The sequence below is a fragment of the Daucus carota genome, chromosome 1 (assembly GCF_001625215.2).
Source record: "Daucus carota subsp. sativus chromosome 1, DH1 v3.0, whole genome shotgun sequence".
Taxonomy (NCBI): domain Eukaryota; kingdom Viridiplantae; phylum Streptophyta; class Magnoliopsida; order Apiales; family Apiaceae; genus Daucus; species Daucus carota.
In genome coordinates this window covers 7,261,334-7,282,813 of record NC_030381.2, presented here as the reverse complement: position 1 = coordinate 7,282,813, position 21,480 = coordinate 7,261,334, and the positions used below count along the sequence as shown (strand labels likewise).

General features: G+C 33.0%; 1 protein-coding gene across 5 annotated transcripts; it reads right to left on the bottom strand.

The window, feature by feature from the left end:
- Nucleotides 1–254: 254 nt before the first annotated feature.
- Nucleotides 255–18,236, bottom strand: LOC108204297 (transportin MOS14). 5 transcript variants are annotated; one of them, XR_010291242.1, is made up of 24 exons: nt 17,839–18,190; nt 16,794–16,892; nt 16,349–16,555; nt 16,125–16,244; nt 15,936–16,019; nt 15,786–15,845; nt 15,147–15,275; nt 14,951–15,012; nt 13,897–13,953; nt 13,266–13,386; nt 12,189–12,323; nt 11,712–11,792; nt 10,130–10,243; nt 9,921–10,000; nt 9,570–9,705; nt 9,204–9,353; nt 8,978–9,063; nt 7,528–7,715; nt 7,306–7,398; nt 6,045–6,232; nt 3,285–3,416; nt 2,667–2,824; nt 1,630–1,746; nt 255–1,184 (listed from the first exon to the last, which is right to left on the bottom strand). XR_010291242.1 is itself a non-coding variant. In XM_017373660.2 (24 exons), the coding sequence occupies exons 1-24, from the start codon at nt 18,052–18,054 to the stop codon at nt 960–962; spliced, it is 3,018 nt and encodes a 1,005-aa protein (XP_017229149.2). In that variant the 5' UTR covers nt 18,055–18,236; the 3' UTR covers nt 255–959. The 5 variants fall into 5 exon arrangements, 4 of the variants coding, with proteins under 4 accessions (XP_017229149.2, XP_063947778.1, XP_063947783.1 ...); XM_017373660.2 differs by having other exon boundaries at nt 3,305–3,416; nt 17,839–18,236; XM_064091708.1 differs by having other exon boundaries at nt 811–1,187; nt 3,305–3,416.
- Nucleotides 18,237–21,480: the final 3,244 nt, after the last annotated feature.

The window sequence follows — 21,480 nt, the reverse complement described above, 5'->3', positions numbered from 1 at the left end:
ATTAAATCTATTTTTTGATTAAAAATATATTATTATTATATATATATATATATAATATACACGAAACATTTCGGATCGGATATGGGTTTCAAATTAGGTACACGAAATTAATAACGGGCGGATACGGGTTTCACCTTCGAGTACACGAAACACAAAAACACACGAAACGAAAGTATACGAAACGAAACGATTGCCACCCCTAAGTAAAAGTCATCCAAAATAAGCTTATTACTGAAAACAGCAGCTTCGGAGTGTGGTTTCATAATTAATCCTTTTATCATTAGACATTTATTTTCTAATCAGACAACTTGGGATTTAATTGCCTTAAACTGTAATCAAACAAACATTTTTCGTGTACAAAAGAGAAGAAAATCTAACATTGAAACATCTAAACTGAACCTAACTGCTATACAAAGCTTCTTTTGTCACTTTACCGTTCACAGAGATTCTAGTGTAACAAGCAACTACGGAAATTGTATATGAGCACCAACCACTTGCAGAGCAATCTTACTTTCCCAGAATCTCTGATTCTTTTTCTTCCTGTTGTATAGTTCCTGTGGTATTTGAACCCTCTTACATATATACCACAAAGGTAAAGAGGCCTGCAAAGACAAAAATAAGGATCAATTGTTACACGATCCTGTTGGCCTCAGATTTCGGTTTCTGTAGTGCCTCCGATATCAATGGGTTACAGGTTCATTTAAATGTTAATTAGGGGATCTGGAAAGATACCCCCAGGGTTAGGTGGGGCGTCAAATATACCATAAATCTGCAATAGAACCTACTTAGGTGCTGATCAGCCAAGATTTTGGCTTAAAAGCTGCAGCAGAATGTACTCCGCTGCATCACCTCCGTTAATGACCAAGCAAGAACCTGTTAAATATTATAGTGAGTGGTGACTAATGTCACAAGCCTTTAAGGTAAATGGCAACTTTAGTTAGCCTTGCCCTATTGGTTGACTAAATCAGACTGGGAACACTTCGATGACTATCAGCAAATTCCCGAATTAGTCGTTTTAAAACCCTTCCTCCTTTTCCTTGCATATGGGCACACTCATTTTTTCTTCCGTTACAATTAATGCTGTCAAGATAATCTGAACCAGCAGAAGAAAGAGCCTTCAACCATATAGGCACCAACGAATCTGTTTCCCCCTGCCTTAAATACTCAGGTGGCAAAGTCTGCACCTGCTATAAACAGAACAGTTGACCATCTCAAGCTGAAAAAAGCAAAAAAAAATAATAACACATAACAAATAGACATGGCTTAGACAGTTGCCTAAAAACCGTCTGGGTAAATGCATCTGTACAATAGATAAGCTATTTTGCTGAACCAATATATGAACAAATGAAAAGAAATGGTAAAAAGTGTGCTCAAGCAATTCACACCATTTGTTACGGGTCTCGCTAGTTAGCTTTACTATTTTTTATTATGTTATCTTTTCTTGCCCAAATATTAATAACACTTACAGTAATTATAACAATATAAATTTAAAATTATAGATAAAATATAAAAAATATTAACAGATACCCCAATGCAAATCATTTAATGGTAATTTTTAGTCAGCTATCATATCATAAATGCAAAAAAACATTAATCATCAGGGCCACCCCTGTTGGAAGAGAGACTGACCGCAGAATGAAGCCACTTATGCAAAGACTCCCAACAAAGTACAGCCTTCCACATCGTCCTTTCAATTAAACTGCATATTGCAGCCAACTGTTGCAATATTGTCGCTGATTTGTGAACCTATGAGAATTACAGGAAATTGTGTAGGAATTTAGGGGAGATATAGATGAAGAACAAGCTAGTAATTATCAAGTTAATTGATGACAATGAAATACAATGCAAGTTCGAAAGGTGCTTTATTTGTGGCCTTCACCAATTATAGGCGTGCACAAGTGTTTCTCTTCTTTACATTATGAAATTAAACAATCTTAACTAGTCGACAGGATTTGGGTCCTTCATGGAAAGTAATTTCAAATATAGTATTAACTGCAAGCATCACAGTAGCAAAATTCTTGTCCTCTTCAGAGAGCTTAAATTCAAATTTACAGGTATCCAGAAATATATTGATCGAATAAAGTAACTTTTCCCGCTTTTTAGGATGTTGACAAACTTTTAACAGTTAAGGAATGGAGAAGGTGAGTGTCAAGCTCTCAACCTTTTCTAGCACTAGGAGCACCACCCATACACCCACTGATTCTCTCAAATTTAAAATTTGATTCTTTTTTTTTTTTGCTAAATTAAAATTTTGATTCTGATGATAATATAAAATTAAAAGCCTCTCCATAAGTCACCTTAGTCGAGTTGGAATCGTGTGTGAAGAGAATAGAACTCGGGCTATATTGTTCATAGAGAAACACACACACATATAGTATGCATATATATCCTTTTCTCATCCATTAACCCTCACTAAATTTAGCTTCATTCCTTTCGATATACAAATCAATGTTCATTTCTTTCTCCCACAAATGTCCTTCGAAAGTTTTATCATCTATTATTTACGATATATGGCTTCTTCACTATCATTTCCGCTAATATATAATTCACCCTTCTTTTCCATCTCTAACCTTTTCTCTCACTTTTACTACTATCTCCTCCACCATTATTCTACAACCAACCAAATGCAAAAGAATATAGGTCTTCATGTTTTCCTTTTTTCTTACCCTTGACATTGCAGAAACACCAAGTAAAGCATACACTACACTTGATACAAGTCCCTCTCCGCTATGAGATATGACATGAATAGTCATGGCTTCAAATGATCCCTCAGGGATACAATTTACAGAAGCCAATATAGAAGTCAGGCCAATCTCCAAGAAACCTACAAGCCCAAAAACATATTAAGAAAGAAAAACAAGACATCACTTAAAAATACATATATAGGGGTTAGAATCAATTTAGAACTGTAATTTCAATTAAAACTTAAAACTAATATCATCCTGAGATGTTTGTTTGATCAACAACTTGTATTCATTCGTTGTATTGCAGAACATATTTTGTTATACTGCATCACAATGTTTTCTTTTGTAAAATATATAAAGACATTGTTCTTCAGCAGAATGTGATGTTTCTTTGCAAATTACATAATTATTTTTAGAAAAGTTTTTCTGCATAACACAACTTTTTTCTTCATTCTCATGAAAATGTTTTAAAAAATTGATTATGCAAAAAATTTATATCATTTTAAAATACAATATAATGTCCTGCAAAAAGACCATAGACACCTCAACCTGCATATATATGTGTGTGTGTGTAATCTGTTATACAGATGAAAAACATACGATGTAATTTCCGTACTCACACGACATATACGACATTGCTGATAGTGCTGCTCCGCGATGCATAGCGGTACAGCATATGGCTGCTTTCTGAAACGACATTTCAAGCACAGGCCCAGAAGAAGCTAACACATCCTGAAACAATTTGACCGTTGACAAGTTAATCTAGTTATATGTTAACTTTATTAACATACTGATACAGTAAATTTTGTGTCTGAGTGTGTGTGCGGACACAGACACACAGACACAATATATATATATATATATATATATATATATATATATAGAGAGAGAGAGAGAGAGAGAGAGAGAGTTAAGTTCTATGGAGACCACTTTTTTTATAAACCACTTATGTTCTGCAAGTAAAATATTACATAAAAACATTGCAAAACTCATAATTTTGCAAATCATGTTGTACAAAGATCATTATATCATTTAAAATCTTGAATTTCATATATGTTTTGCATGTAAAATATTACAAAATGTTTTATCCTACGGAATATGTTTAGTTTGCAGAACATTTGTTCAATTTGCGGAACATACACTATCTACTTATTGAACATAGATATTCTTCAATAATTTTAATGAATTAGTGATATTTGTAGAACATACTTCACAAAATCATGTATTTTATAGCACTTTGATTTGCAAAATTATGAGTCCTGCAATGTTTTTATGCAATATTTTACTTGCAGAACATAAGTGGTCTCCACGGTCTCCAAAAAAAGTGGTCTCCATAGAACTCTCTCTCTCTCTCTCTCTATATATATATATATATATATATATATATATATATAGGGTAGCACTCCATAGCATACCCTCTTATATGGAGTTACGTAGCACACCATTATAAATATATACATAATATATATTCTAATATATTTTTTATGAAATATAATTGCAAATTTTGATTATTAAACCGAAAACGAAGTTATACAATTTTTTTTATTCCAAAGATCATCTAAAATTATGCAATATCTCAACATGATTCTATAGCAGAATAATAATCATCAAGAATTATTCTGTTGTAGAATCAGTTTCGAAAATATACTTTTTTTCATCAAATTTTAAGTGTTAAATTACTTAAAATAGACATATTTTATAGTATTCTATATTAGAATCACGTTTTATATGTATTCTATAACAGAATTTATAATAAAATTGATGATTTATAGTGGCGCGCTATGTAACTCCATATAAGGAGTCCCTCTCTGGAATGTTAGCCTATATATATATATATATATATATATATATATATATATATATATATATATATATGGCATTGCATAAGGAAGAACACTTTAGAATCGAATATGGAATCTCATATAAAACTTGAATTAAATTCTAATTTTAAACCAATTAATCTTTTATTATGAATAATAATAGTATCTAACATGTTTAACAATAAATATGGATTAAAAATAAGAAGATTCTGTGTAAAATTTAATCATGAAAAAAATATATATGATTCTATTCTGGATTTTGTTCTAGATTCCATTCTGATTCTATAATATTAATGTAATTTAGATGAGATTGGATGTTAGATTTCATATATCAAGTTTAATTGGTGTTTAACTATGAAAATATAATCTTAACAAATCATTTTTTATGAAAAATGAAGTGTTAAGATAGTGTTCTGTGCTTTTTTTTTTAAGTGTTTTTTATGGAGCGCAACCCTATGTGTGTGTGTGGGGTCATTGCTCAAACAACAACACACTTAAAAGAAGAACAAAGAACACTATGGAATCGAATATAGAATCTCATCTAAAATTTGAATTACATTCTTAATATAAACTAATTAACCTTTCATTATGAATAATAATATTATTCTAACACGTTTAACAATGGATATGGATTAAAAATAACGTGATTCTATGTAAAATGCATCATGCAAAATATTTATATATGATTCTATCTAGGATTCCGTTCCAGACTCTATAATATCTTATATATATCTTATACTATTAATAATTTGGATGAGCTTTGATGTTAGCTTTCAGTCTTTCATATATTAAGTTTAATTGGTGTTTAACTATATAATTATAATCTTAACAAATTATATTTCATGAAAAATGAAGTATTATGATAGTATTCTTTGTTAATATTTTTTTAAAGTGTTCTTTCTAGAGTTATATAGGGAATTGCTCAAAAAAGAACAGCACATAACACTTTAGAATCAAATATAGAATCTCATCTAAAGCTTAAAATACTTTCAAATTTTAAGTTGATTGACTTTTTTTTATGAATTATAATAGAATCCTTCATGTTTAACAATAAATTTGGGTTAAAAATAACATGATTCTATGTAAAATTATTCGTGCAGAAAATATATATATATGATTCTATTCTGGATTCTATTTTAAATTCTGTTCTGGATTCTATAATTTTTCATAGTAATAATGTGGATGAATTTGGATGTTAGATTTCATATATTAAGTTTAAATGGTGTTTAACTATACAATTATAATCTGAACAAATCATTCTTTGTGAAAAATAAAGTGTTATGATAGTGTTCTGTGATGTTCTTTTTTTAAAGTGTTCTTTTTGGAGTGCAACCCTATATATATATATATATATATATATATATATATATAGAGAGAGAGAGAGAGAGAGAAGAGAGGGAGGGAGCGAGGGAGGGCAGGAGGGCGGGGGCGGGGGAGGGAGAGGGAGATAGAGAAATAGAGATATATATATATATATATATATATATATATATATATAGAGAGAGAGAGAGAGAGAGAGAGAGAGAAGTGGTGATTTGACCTTCGGAGAGCTGCGAATCAATATTGATGCGAAATTAGTGTAAGCTTCCACTAAATCAGGCTCTTGGTCACAAACATATGAAGAATTAAGAGCCATCACTGATGTTGCATATGTAAATCTTTCAAAAGTACTGATAAAAAGAGGTCCAAATTCCTCTTTACCACCAAACTCTTCAATAGCAACAGCAGCTAGATAAGGAGTACTTAAGTCAACACATGGTTATACTGAATGTTGCATAAGATACACTATTAACTCAAGTTAAAAAACTATAACCAAGAATGTATTGTCTAGTCAGCCATATTTGCCTCTGTTTGGCAGACTATAAAGAAAAGCAAACACACAAATGCATGTCGTCTGTTGGCTATAATTTAACATTGAATTTTGGACACTGTTTCCTGAGTATGTAGACACATTTTAGCGTATTCAGTAGTATCCAAAATTTAGATGTAACTTGGCTCTAGCCTAAGAGATGAACCTCTATGTTTGTTGTTAAAGTGATGCAGTGGGGGACATTATTTTTCATTTTATAGTACTGCACTAAATGTACAACATACTACTGCAGTTATAGGAACACAAAGATCATGCTTCTAGTGCCTTTCTACACAAACTAAGGGCAGAGACTATTTGTATGCATCACTCTCCCATGGTGGTATCCCATGCATTGTTGGTACGTTCTGCTAACATTGAGCGGTCTATTGCCAAACATTCCAAAAATCCTTGGAATGTTAGCCAGACAAAATCATTTCAATCAAATGCACTTCTAAAAACAATAAGTGGGCTATAATAGGTAAAAATATGTCATTTCGAAATAGCAAATTTGATGTCGAGAAGTTCGAGCGCAACTTACAAGCCAACACAATTTTATATGAACGGTTCTGCAGTTGCATGTATAGTAAGATTGTTCCTGAGATCGTAAGATTTACTACTACTATTTACTACTACTGCTAACAGAAACTGACAGCCAGACACAACATTCTAGCATTTATGTATCACAGTTACATGGGCTGTATCTCAGCTTAGGTGCATCAAGTGCTTAGGGAGGGAATGTGTAATTAACTCATACTGTCAAGTCGCAGTTTTTGTCTTCAACCTTACATCATATACATATACACGTGCCTCTGTGTGTGTAAGATCAATATTAATTCATGCTGATGAGGTTGCTGTGCATACTGTATCTGTGAGAAATTCAAAACTTACCAAGTTTCTACCAATAGATTTGCTCACAAATCACTAACTTGTTGTCTTGCGAAAGAAGACTAACCTGTTCTGATGTAGCAATCGTGACTTCTGGATGACACAAACTTTGTGGATAGACAATCCAATGCTTTAGGCAAAAGTGACACAAAATGTAGGCCTGAAAATTTAGTTATGCCAAAACTTAAAATACGCAGTTTTAACTAAAAGGCCAAACATGTCAAAACCTCCATCTACCAAACAGTATATTTCATAGTGATAAATTATAAGAAACTAAAGATATGAATACTTGAGGAATGAATTGCTTGTGAAAGAGCCCTGCAAGCTGCCGTAGATATATTGGTGTTATCCATGTGTTCTGAGCAAAAAAGTTTCTCAATCAGAGGCCAGAATACCCCTAGCAGTATGAGGATAGAATCATCTAAAGCACAACCAACAAGACCCCGTGATGCAAGTTGGCTAAATACAGTTCCCATCCTGAAACCAAAAGTTATGATAACTGAACTATATTTAGACTTAACTTTTCATGCAAGGAGAAAGTTGACATGCAACCATATTAGTCTACCTAAAACTTATAACAGAAAAGGGAAAGTCTTCAGTAGAAGACACATTGTTGTTACTATGCCAGGACGCCAGAGCCATATTGCATTCACCATATAAATTTACAAGCATAGTGCATAGATAAACATATATATGTTCAACTTTTAATGCATGCTGACATATGTTTGTGTGTGGGTCTATATGTGTCTGTAATTAGCTTTGTTCTTATTGCCATTCCAATATTTCACACATATATATATGGCTAGGTGGCAAGTTCTCAGAACCTAGCAATATAAAACAAACCATTTATAATGGTTAAAACATGTAATAGTAGTTGTATAACTAAATGCTACAAGGATTTGAGACGGCCAGTGGTTAAGTTTTCATGACCAAATGGTCATGGGTTGAACTCTTTAAGCAGTATGTCAGGGGTTATTTCCTGTAACCAACCTCTCTACTCTGTTAAGTAAGGCTATGTACATCATACCCTTCCCAGAATATACTAGATACATCCCATTTCTATAATTAAATGCTATACTGTAGTTATACATAATTGGCCAAAAGTATAATCATAATTATAATGTTTATACACATTCATGATGGCAATAGATATATACATGAATTATAGTAAACTTTTTTACAGAATAAATTTCTCCGGACATAATATGTGTTCTCAATTGCAAATTACATATTATATAGATAAAAGTTATATATAACTACTATATATAAGAAGTAGAAAGATGAAGATAAAGAAAGGAATGAAATAAAAGAACCAACATACCAAACAACATACAAAATTTTAATAACTGGGGAGAAGTTATGTCGTTCAGTAAAATAGATCAAGTCATTGCTAAAGTTATCATTTTGACCCATTTAAATCATGTCTAAACAAATCTCTCCTAGATACCACAGTATGCCAAGACACTATGTCGCCTCCTTGGAAAACCTTTTATAAAAATAACAGGTATATACTTCAAGACACAAAATCTTTGTGTTAAGATGAATCAGTTTTCTATCTTTATAAATCCCAACGTAGTCTAGAAACTTTACAGTGGAGTTCATAACTCCTGACTGTTACTAAAATTAGTTCTAGTTGTCACTCCATAAGAAAAAATCTTTTTATACAACCCAAAACAAAGCTTTCCCAGACTATGACAGTATGTCCTATGTTGGCAAATAAATCTATCAGAAGTACATACCTGTACAATCCTCTTGCGGCTGAGTTAATTTCTCTAGTATTTATACCGTTATTTCTACTCAAGGAATTCTGGGAATCTTCTGCAGTCTGTAATAGAAGATACATCAGACCAAACTCAAATCTTTTAGTTAAACAAGGTGGCAAGCAAAAAAGTATGTTACGTATGTGCCAATTGTGATAGATTTATTTAATTATCCAGCACAATAATTAATGTAAGGAGACCTTACAAGTTTTGCAAGAGCTTCAAAACTGGGAGAAAGCAATCTGACCAGCAAATTGTTCTTAAGCTCCTTATTAGGAACAGAAGCAAGTACCACAGCAATGGCATTAAATATTTCTTCATCATCCTCTTGAGATATATGACTCTTCTCTAATCCCTATCAAACCAAAGAGGTAACAAGAATAAATAAGCATATCAACATAATTAGATTATCATGCTTCTGCGAACATAGATTCTGAATTATTTGCAAATTATCCGTTAAAAGGTCTCTGTTTTAAGATGTTAAACGTCAATAATGTCATATGTTTGGAAACTACACAGATCAACTTGATAAGATTCACGCCTAAAGAGATCGTCAAGGAAAGTAACAAACCTCTCCTATCCAGATCAAAATGTCCAGGTCCGAAGGCTCAAACATTACAATGGTTGCTTCTTCACAAAATTTGCGCAATGCCAAAGCACAAGCATTTGAACACATTGATTTGGAAATTCCTGTTGCAAAAAATAATCTGACAGTGCAAATAGATGAATAATGTGTCCACAGTACTAGGCACAAAGCAAAGTAAGGTTATTCATTATTAATATAGTAGAAGAAGATAAATATATTATTGCATATATGTTGCCGAGTTTTATATCAATACAAAACACAGGCATTGTTGGACATAATATACCAGCCTTATAATGATTCATTTGTGACTATAATATAACATTAAACGATTCTTACAGTAATGATCTAACATTAGTCTGGAAAGCCGTGAACCATCTGGAATATGAACCAACAACATCAGCAACTGCTTTATATACCTAGTAGAAAAAATTCAGATATCAAAAGGTACCTTCTACATCTACAGACCAGATGACAACTTTAAAGTTCAGCAGAATAATTGAAAACAAAGTAATTAAGAAGTACCAATAGGAGATCATATGACATACAATGCACATAAAGCCCTTGAGTTCTTCAGAATTCCTACTAGTTAAGATTGTCATCAAGTGAGTAACTACAGAAAGATTAACAGTTTGCGTTTCTTGCAGTACTACTTCAGCAACCTGGAAGAAGAGAATGGTACAAAACATTGTAAAAAATGGATAGAGAAAGTTCGCCATTTACCGATCTAAAGTTGCAACCTTCAATCACAATTCTTTGACAAAAATAATATCACAAGGGCTTCCGGTAGGCAACATATGCAGAAACGATGTTTGTAGTTCTCTTACAGTTTTTGCACTTACTAGCTAGCCAAATTGTTCGAGCATCTAATTTAAAAACACCATATTTGCAAAGTAGATTCGGACTATAGATTATCATACACATTCTGAAAGTTGCGCAATTCTGGACTAACCGCCAATATTACAAGAGCCTCATTCTTAATGACAATGGACTGCGAGAGCAAGGACAAAATAACTTCGAAGAATTTGGCTCTAAGATTCATGTTTCTATGCAAGAACCAATACAATGTCATGACTAGAATATGTTGGACCTAATATTCTTACATAACAGCTACACAAAATGCATAACATCTTATCACAAAGAAGAGATTGGGGTAAGCCAAAATAGGAACTTCTACAAGTGAAACAGATAACTAATTGAAAAGCAAAGACTACTCTATATAATTCGAGGGCTCCTTAGTCAAGACCCAAGAGTACGCTCCCAAGATTGACATCCCAAATGGACTGTGGTTATTGACCCTTATATTAAGTAAGGTACTAGAATATAGAAATATACATAAGATATACCAAGATAAATGAACAACAAAATCTGAGCAACTTTACTTTGTTAACCAGGTCCACGTATTTTATCACCGTGTTTCACGACATCCTCAGCCTCGTCTGGTACCTAAATTGATACTCTAAAGTACTGATTCATATAAATGCATGTAGAGCATTATACAACTACCCTGGAATTCTGGATCTGAAATGTCAAAATCACGTAAACCTTCCAATCTCTGATCCTAAATATCTGAACCAAGCAGACAAATGATTTTAAGAAGATAAATTCATCTGATTTAGGGACAATGCAGACTAACAAACCAAAGCAACTTCTTTTTTATTTGATAAATACCTTTTCTTTTTTATATTTCAACAAAAGACGTAGCAAGTACATTTTACTTGCAGATTAAGCATCCAGCTATTCCTCTTCATTTTCTACTTCAAGAACGGTCCTTCCATATTTTACAAATAAGCAGACATTCTCCCGTGGAAAAGAATGCGAATGTGCCCGTGTCTTATTTTGATTCCATAGGAAAAATTGATTACTATAATTTAATGTATACATAAATAATTTGTTTCTTTGGTCCTTTGAGAAATCATAGAAGAGATAGGACATCTAGTAGCATACTCTACAAATGTGAATGAATTTTAAAAGAGTTTTAAGCTGGAATAAACTTGCGCACCAAAAAAAAGAATCATTACATGAGAAATATTAAAATGGGGTACCAATATGTGTTGGTGGGACTGTCGGTGCATGTGTGTGTGTTAAAGTGGAGTATGCATAATAGAATATGAAGTTGGCTTCACTAACCGCATTGAGAACAAACAATTTGCTTTCAACCTCCTTCCACGGAATATGCAAGTTTGAAGACACCCAACTACCAAAAAATATCTGAAACAGAAATGATATAATCAAAAAGCATGAAAGAAATTATCACAATATTAAAATTGGACCAAAAATATGAGTAAAGAAGAGCAAGGAACTATGATTATTTGGTTTTCTGTCTGATTCATTTATTGTCAGACACTCCCCAAAAACTTTTAAGAGAAATTGCAACACAAGCACCTAATGTCTAGAATATTTAAAGTGTGAACTTCAATATGATTTGTCATTCAAAAAAAAGAACCTTAATAAGAAAATATACTGTATCAGCATAAGGATGACTCTCTTTGATATGCATAAAGATGATAGTGTTAAATTGTCCAAAATTAACAAACAAATCCTTTGAAAGATAGAACCAAGACCAGAGACCAATTTAAAAAGAGCATGATGGCCTAAATTAATAACCTTCTGTATAAATGGAGCAGATTTTAGAAGCTGGCATATATCCACCAACACTTCAACTAAATTCGACCTAAATTGCAAAAGGCTATCAGGAAGGTCTACTGTTTCGTCAGCATCATCCAGAGTAGAATCATCCACCTGAGAAGACTATATGTCAATTTGGAAAAGAAAAACTGTTCTAAAGGAACATACATCTCTTAACTGTTAATCAAGTCAAATTATTATATCACCAGTGTACTGCTATATTTTGAAATTTTGCATCAGCATTACTTCGGTCAAAATAATTAGAAACGAAACTAGCAAACAATTCACACACTACCAAGAAACACCAAAATGGTGGGTGGGTCATATCTTATGAAAAAGCAAATAAATAAATAATAACCTTAGATCCATATATCACTTATTAAACATTTTTAGGATAACATGGAAATACTAATTCATATCGTAGTTTCTTGAGGACAGTCTCTACTTTTGGTTATAAATTAAGTTATAATTACTTTATATTTCTTTAACTTGGCTTTACATAATGAAATAGTTTTATGAAAGCAGTGACAAAGGCAGGTTTTTAGGAAGGGTGTGCCAAAATAGCATGTTGGGAGGGTATGGGACTTGAAAGTTGAAACCTTGCCTTTGAAAGACAGGAAAGTTCATTTTGCAATTATCCGAAATTAGAGCAAATGTGAAACATAAAATGTCATATATCTCACAATTAAAGGTATCCCAAAAGAAATACTTGAGAACTAAATTTCAAACCCATGGCCTTTGGATCTCATTTAGCCCTTAATACCAACTTATTAGAATCCATTAATCCTAGCGCACATGAACTACATGCCCTGAAAGTTGAGGGTCTGCCATGGCATACCCTCAGTTTAATGCCCCTTTGCGGCACCGTTTAAGAAAGTTTTAAGTAACTTGAGGGTTAATAAACCAAAATATTAGAGTATGCAATAAAAGATAGTGCATTGATCATACAAAAACATAATGAAGATGACTAAAATGCAACGATTAATAAAATTAATAATTATTGCTAATTATAATGATGTATGAGAAAGAAATTAGAAATGTGATGATAATAATAACCTGAGCACGCAAAACAAGAGCATCAAATAATGCCGTGAATATAGAAAAAAACACATCCTCAACACTTTTCCTTTTTTCACTATGGATATCAAGCTCGAGTATACTGCTCACGATACTACTCCTGCAGTAAATTAAGATAAATTTTCAAGTTAAAACTGAAACCCCAATCATACAAGGTGCACATATCAACATATCAATTAAGCATGAAAAAATCTGCAGCTGTTACTTTTTAGTGCCAATAATTTTGAACACATCATATTGTTAAATACTAGGATTTGCATAAATGCTAGAGGTTTAGCCAGAAACATACATACAGTTCAATACATTGGTTGAAATCAACAATACACTTGGAATGAATTTGTATCTCAACCATTAGCAAATACTCAATTTTTTCCCCTAAATGTAAGCATAATTTTAAGAATTACTACTCTTTTGGGGTCATCATACTCAAAAGGGGAACTACGAGAATATCATCAACGTTGCTTTATCAGAACTTTAAATAAATATTTTCCTATTGCAATCAGAATCTGAACTTTGTAATGTCAGAATCCATGAAACATTTAATTAACTACCCATTACAATTTTCAGAAAATATTAAAAGCATATAATAACATCAGAAGGAAGATGGTACCAGAATGGCAAAGTGGAATCCGCGATATACCAGTCTGCACTTGGAAATGCCACACAACTGTCACAATTGTACAATTGCAGATTTAGGTCCTAATGCTGTGAAAACTTTCTAATACATCATCCAATAAAAGGTAGAACAGCCATGCAATAATCAGAAGCTATCTGGAAGAGGCTCTTAGAGAGACTTGCACAACACACACCACTTAGCGGACAAACCTTACATGTCTATGGCCTTTTGCACCAATAATAGATCGAAGAACCCATTTGGCTGAGCTTATGACTTATGACTTAACGTGACTTATGACTTAACGTGACTTAGGTGATAACTTGGGAGCTTAAAATGTCTGTTTGGCTAATTTTGACTTATTAATGACTTAAAGGTTATTAAAAATATAAAAATGAAAATAAAATTGATTTATGGGTAACTTATGACTTGGGGGTAATTTTTATCAAAAAAAAAAGTTCAAAAAAATGAAGTCGCTGAAAAAAGTACCTAATACTAACTTCTAGCTTTAAGTCAGCTTCTGGCTTATTTCTGACTTTAAACCGACTTCTGACTTATTACACAAACAGACATTTTTCAGCTTAAAGTTGATTACAGCTCTAAGTCCCGGCTTAAAGCCGGGACAAACAGGCTCCTAGTTGATGAAGTCAAAAATGGGGACTGGAGGTGAAACAAAGACTATTATCATGAGAAGCTACAATTAAATTGGCTTGGGAGCGGCGACAAATACTAAACAATATCTTTATATGAAGAATAGCAAGTTTTAAAGTTATCAAATGAGCTGATCTCCTAATAACGCCGAAAAAGTTAAAAGACAAATGGCTCCACAAAACAAATGTGTTTAAGACAATAAATGCATGGAAGAAATGAACAGGCACAAAATGCTATACCCAATGACAGAACACAACTAAAGAGGAGCCTTTAACTCCAGTTATTTTACTCAACTACAGACATAACCCGTCCGGGTGCATAGTATTCTGATGCTGAACTATACTGAGTAACAATTTAGTCTAATGAGTCTACAATATCTACTCAAGTGTCCAAATCTTACCTCAACAGTGACTCTGCCAGTGCAAGTGCTTCAGGATTTGCTTCTACAATTAGTGAAGGCGCCTAGTATATGGAAGGCAACACAATTGTTTATAATAATAAATAACTCTCCTGAAATATAATAATATAACCTTCGACAAGAAGGGTGTTAATGTGGAACAGAATAAATTTATTGTCATTTAAACTGAGATTCTTACAGCCTGACCAATCTCCGACATCAAACATGCAATGCCACCAATTACTTTCTCATCTCGATTATTAAGAGCAGGATGAAGCAGCACTTCCTTCAAGAATCCAACTTTACATAACAGAAGTTGTGGTAGCCCCTAAGAAAGAAAAGACAAGGAATATAAGATATCAGTAGTTAAACTACAAGTGCATAATAAGATACGACCAGCTACTACTTTTCATATTCATGCATTATGTTTGAGCTATGACCTATACACAGTATGTGCCAAAGAAAATTCAATTGTTCGCTAACTATATGTATATGCTGAAGGTATTTTCTGAACACAGACTGAGATTTATAGTACTTCCGATTTACAGGAGAAGGGCCAACGCAAATAATGTTAATCTCCAGTTCTCCACAAACAAGCCAATGAAATAAGACTCCAAAATTCAAAAACCATACTCGCACAATATTATTTTTATTTTTTATGCTAGGTAGTATTATCTATTTCCTCTGTGAGTAGTTGTAATCCCAGTTACTAACAGAAAAAATATCATCCAAATGGAATCAATCAATCTATAGCTATGGGATCCGAAGACTCTCCTAGTATATATACACTGCAGTACCCTCCTATCCACAATTTTGATGTTGAATGGCATATGCATACCTTATGATGGCTCACGAGTTCAACAAGAACCTCAACGGCCAGGTCAAATGATGAGGAAACCTACCAAGAGTAATGAGGGAAAAATAAGTATTGTTGTCAGAATCAACCAAGCCAGACGTTAAGATATATCAAAATACTAACATTATTTACCTGCAACGAGTTGAATACAAAACTGAGAAGCGGGTGAGCTGGCAATGAAGCGGCTGAAATTTCAGACAAGCAACCAGCTTGAACCTGCGTCTCAAAAGACAAGACAAGGGATATAATTTAAACCACAAAAAGTTGTAAATTTTCACCTAGAAATGCATTTTATAAATGTAAGAACGAATCCTGACTCACCCAACTCAGTAAGCATCGCAGAAGCTTCCTATTCCTTTCGTGTAGTTGGACAACACCATCAATATATTTCTCAGATTCCTTTAGTAGGAACTCAATAACCATCGGAGTATGTGACAAAAGCTGCATACAAAAAGAAAATTTATGTTAGAAATAAAGATAATATGGTACGTATATAAATGTCATAAAAGCATAATAAGAATTTATTCTAGTTTGAATTCCTTGACCTCTTGGCCATACAAGCATCGCCCAATATATGTACTTTGGTCTTCTACAACTTCAGGCAAGACAGTTAGCATCTCCAGTACAGCAATATTGCCATTTTCCTGGCTTTGCAGATTCTGAAGACTGTAAAAAAGCTTCTCAATAGGTTTACTGTGCTCCATCATGTGTAGTATTAGAGCGGAGAGAGCAAGACAAATTTGTGTTAAGAGCTGTTATTAAGATAAAAGAGCCGATCAGATTTATTGATTTCTTGGATTTCCAACACGCTAAAAATGCACATTCCAATATACATGCACATTCCAATATACATGACAGTCGATTACTAGATTATATCAATCAACAGAAGCAGCACTACTACTGAAATATTTTCTGACAGATCAGTACAGAAAGAGCATCCTTTTCTAGTACAACAATGACCAAAAGAGCCTGCCAAGTAAGTTGAAGAACCTGCGGGGGGCCCGAGCTGAATTTTTTAGCTGCAACAAGAAGGCTATTAAGAAGAGCATCTTTAGCTCCTAATTGCAAATGATTTCCTTCATTTTGGATCTGTAAAGAAACATTCCCCCTATATTAGTTTTGGATGCAAAATCTAAAATTTATTATCATATCAACTCAAATACTGTAAGATCGAGCTTTTCTGCAAGAGTTATGATCCCAGCACCCTATAGGTCCTGTAGGATTTGAACTCATATTCTGATACTTAACCCTTAATAAATGGATTGTATTCTATAAAATTTATCCCATGTAAATAAACCAAAAAGTGACCGAGAATCAGTCCACGAACGGACTTAAAGACTAGAAAAAGTATATATTCAGAGAAAAATGCAACTGCAAAGTAGAAATCCGAAGAAACAAACATATGTTCAAAAATATATAAACGCATAATGAAATGTTACTGTAGTAAAAGCTTTATGGACATGAAGTTAATAATCCAAATTACTTACATTCCTCTTTGGTAGAAAACAGATCGTTCCTCATCTCAATGTGATGCATTAGAGCGATTCGACTTTAATTAAAAATGTCTATTTAAGACTGTCTGATATGCATTTCCAGAATAGGCTAGTTATACTATTTTTTATTACATCCCAGTACATGTATGTATATATCTTACCTAATTCGTGATTTGCTAAAAAGTACTAAACTTTAGGTATATATTAAGCTAAGAATTATGATCCCTGCACTGTCTAGGCCCTCTAGGATTTGAACTTATGTTTTGATACTCGAACCTCAAACTTTCGGGATAAATTTTATCCCTTTCCAATTTCTTCGGGGAGAATCTTAATTATGGCAGCAATTTTGTCCACGGAATGAAGCAAAAAAGTGGGCAGAATGAGTCCAGCAGAAAGGGAATAAACAAGTGAGTGCTTTAATAATTAGAAAAAATAACATTACTCTTTGCTATAAACTAAACCAGGTTGCATCTCATTCATACAAGTCGGTAATTAAGACAGTGCGACACGAATATCGAGAAAGTAAATAGTTTTGAGTTAACCTTTCTTTTGAGAATCTGAGCGGCGAAGAACTCGGCTTCGAAATCGGAGACGAAAGGAAGATGATGATCGCAAGTGAGAATCGCAGAAGCGACTTCCCAAGCAGCATCCGTGTTTTGGAACTGAACGAGCCACTGATTGGCAGCAACTCGGTTACATGACTCGGCATCGTGATTCAGTACTTGAACCGCCTGAGCTACCTTAATTTGCAGCTCCATTAATTATTTACCTATTCTATATCTTTTTTTAGGAGCGATGAGAGAGCGACGCCTGTAATTCAATCGATCCGACGGCTATTGAGAGAGGAGAGAGAGAGAGAGAGAGATGGTTGGTTTGCTTCAGTCCCGACTCGGACTCACTGATAGGAGGATGAGGTGTGGGGCCTAACTAAATTCTCCCTATTTCATCTATTAACTATTCCTTTTTGCTTTTTAAGCTATTCATCCGACCAAAGAGATTGTGAGTGCTTGGCACACGATAATTTTACAATATTTATTTGTCTCGGATATCTATACTTCTATACTATACTATTAAAGCCGAAACATTAAAAGTTTGGTCGGTCGGTCGATACTTGGGCCAAAATACGGGCCTATCTATATAACCAATTATTCTGGGCCTATTTATATAAATAATTATTCTTTTTAATTTGGGTCAAAGTACGAGCCTATCTATATAACCAATTAATAATAATCCTTTTAAACTATACTATTAAAGCCGAAACATTAAAAGTTTGGTCGGTCGGTCGGTACTTGGGCCAAAATACGGGCCTATCTATATAACCAATTATTCTGGGCCTATTTATATAAATAATTATTCTTTTTAATTTGGGTCAAAGTACGAGCCTATCTATATAACCAATTAATAATAATCCTTTTAAAACTGAAACATTAAAAGTTTGGTAGGTCAGTACTTGGGTCAAAATACGGGCCTATCTATATAACCAATTATTCTGGGTCTATCTATATAACCAATTATTCTTTTTAATTTGGGCCATGGTACGGGCCTATCTATATAACCAGATAATCCTTTTAATTGAAATATATTACTTTTTTATATTTTTGACTAAAAAACTCAATCTTCTAAAATAACATTGATAAACATGGTAATTACTTTTTTAACTAAAATATATTATCTTTTTATAAATTTTCCATAATTTTCAATTAGCCATTTGACGGACTTAACTATGAAGAATTTATCCAACTGTTAAGTAAAAAATTTATTAAACCATGTTATTCTATCATAATTTTATTTTTACAATAAAATTAGGTAACTTTAAAATATATATAATAAAATAACAAATATGTTAACCGCCCGTGCATTGCACGGGTTATAAGCTAGTCCTATCTCATATCCGATTAATTGATTTTAATCTGATATAATCTTCGCCTTATGATATCTTTCCTGATTTAAGAGATATCATTTGGAGATATTATGTGTAATAGTTGATTTTTTTTCCTCATTTCAGAGGGAGGATAATTACTTGTGGTCAAGTAATTAATTATTAATATGAATTAACAAAAGAAATTAGAAGATAAATATGAAAATAGGCTATGACAGGATATGGCATAACAATAACCTCAGTTCTTCAGTGCAGCTTGTTGTAGTGGGAAACTAAAATTTTCAAGCTTCCAAATTCTTGTAGTCGCTGAAACAACTCGATTTAAAATATCAGTAAATGGATTGAGCACTACAGTGCTGGTAGTAAGTACGTGGAAGCAAGTATGTCATCATAGAAGGACCAGTATCAAATATAAATCTGCCAAGATTTATTAAAAATCTGAGTTGTATTATTTGAAAATCCACTACGGACTTCATTATCAAGTTAGGACCTTGGCATTTTATACAGAACCTGAATTGGCGTACACATTCCTCAAGTGTCAAAGTAACCGCGTAGAATGTAGCAATGGCGAGTCTTCGTTTCAAATAGACAAACATAAACAAATGTGAATGACACATTGACATGCCTTCAATCATGTAAAATTACCCCAATGCTCACGAGAGAGCGGGGTCTTTGATAAAATAAGTTGTACTCGTTCGACTCTTTCGTGAAGAGGAGGGAGGGGCCTTTGGTATCCGGTGGATGCTAACTCTTTTTTGGATGGTGTTGCATTGCGGGGTTTACAAATTTTCCCAGGCTGCCCTACTTGACAAGTTCAATTCGCAAGTTTGAAATATTTTTTTTGAAATATATATTACCGCAATAATATATGCAACCAATTTTACTAGCTCAATCCAAAATATAATAAGAATGATGATTGAAAGATGTCGATATATAGTTTTTTCTTGAACACATGCTCCTTGTAAAATCTTTCAGAATTGTGTATCTCACTTGAAAATGAGTAAATAAATAAATTTTTTCCGAAATATGCAGCTCGTGCGAAAATTTTATTGTGTTACTTGTTTAGTTGGATTGAATCGAGAATAACTAGTGTTTGATACGTTTGTCTTTGTAGGAACGACTCCGACTTACCCTACTACATAGTTAGGGAGTCTTGTTAGATGTTTATTATTTGACGGGCATGCGAAAATTTTGTTAGTTTGGAAGTCGTCTCTCAAAATTGTAAACCATACTTTGAATTAAATTTTAAATTGTCCTCGTGGAAGAGGTTTGAACTCATAGCATCTTCGGTATGATACATATGACCTCATTACAAATGTGTAAATAAACCAAAAAAAAATTCCAAATGTAGTGAAAATAACAAGAAAAATTAGGAATAATTTGGAAAATAACATGGAGAAAATAATGAAAATAGAAAATAATATTTGTTTTCATACAAATGTATATAATAAAATAATTCTAATGATTTATTAAAATAATTGGGAAAAACCTAGGTGTGCGCAATTTTAAGGAATGTGGGAATAGTTGAAAATATTATAAAATAATTTCATATGATTCCATAACTTTTATCTGATGAGCAGTGTGGAGGTGGGAACCTCTGCACTAATCTTGTTGGTTGCCGCTTGAGCTAATACCCATCTCCGACATCATGTTCATTGTTGGTACTTTTATCACTTTCATTACTTAATATACCTTCATTTATACGCAAAATATTTATTTATCAGTTTAATTTGTAACACATGGAGTTATAATCCAATCACAGGGAGTCTGATTATAAAACCCTAGGGTGACGGGGAAGAAGCTGATTAAATAAGAGGCATTGGTTAGCTATTGAATCATTAATACAATGATCACATTTCACAAGATATGCTTAGCATACATAAGAAAGTTTTTTACACATCACAAGTTTTTCCAATGTGGTATACATATGAAATAAAAATCCATTCATCAAAGAGAGAGACCGAAACTTCTTCAAGCAAGTACACATAATTAATTCATGAATCACCGTCGGAAAAAAGTTCTATATTAAAGGAAAAAGAAGCATGCAATATAGAAGTCTCTGGTTCCATGAAGTCAACTTCTCACCATTAGGATATGGTATGCGAGAACATGCTACACGGGGATGTAGGACATGGTACATGAACTTAGGTGAAAAATAGTTCATTCAAAAGTTTTGGTGTCACTGTCAAAACGACGTCTTTGTATGGATTTTCTTGCTACACATCTACAAGTCCACAATTCTTTAAAACCTAAAACAAGCAAATTTACACAATCCAAATATGATATAATTATTTTAAAAGTAAAG

What these genes read in the sequence shown, in the direction of transcription:
- LOC108204297 (XM_064091708.1), bottom strand. Translation starts at nt 18,054, where the DNA reads ATGGAGCTGCAAATTAAGGTAGCTCAGGCGGTTCAAGTACTGAATCAC. An exon ending in TGCGATGCTTACTGAGTTGG is followed by an intron (nt 16,020 to 16,124) that starts GTGAGTCAGGAT and finishes TTTGAGACGCAG; the next exon opens with GTTCAAGCTGGTTGCTTGTC. An exon ending in TTTTGATCTGGATAGGAGAG is followed by an intron (nt 9,354 to 9,569) that starts GTTTGTTACTTT and finishes TTGGTTTGATAG; the next exon opens with GGATTAGAGAAGAGTCATAT.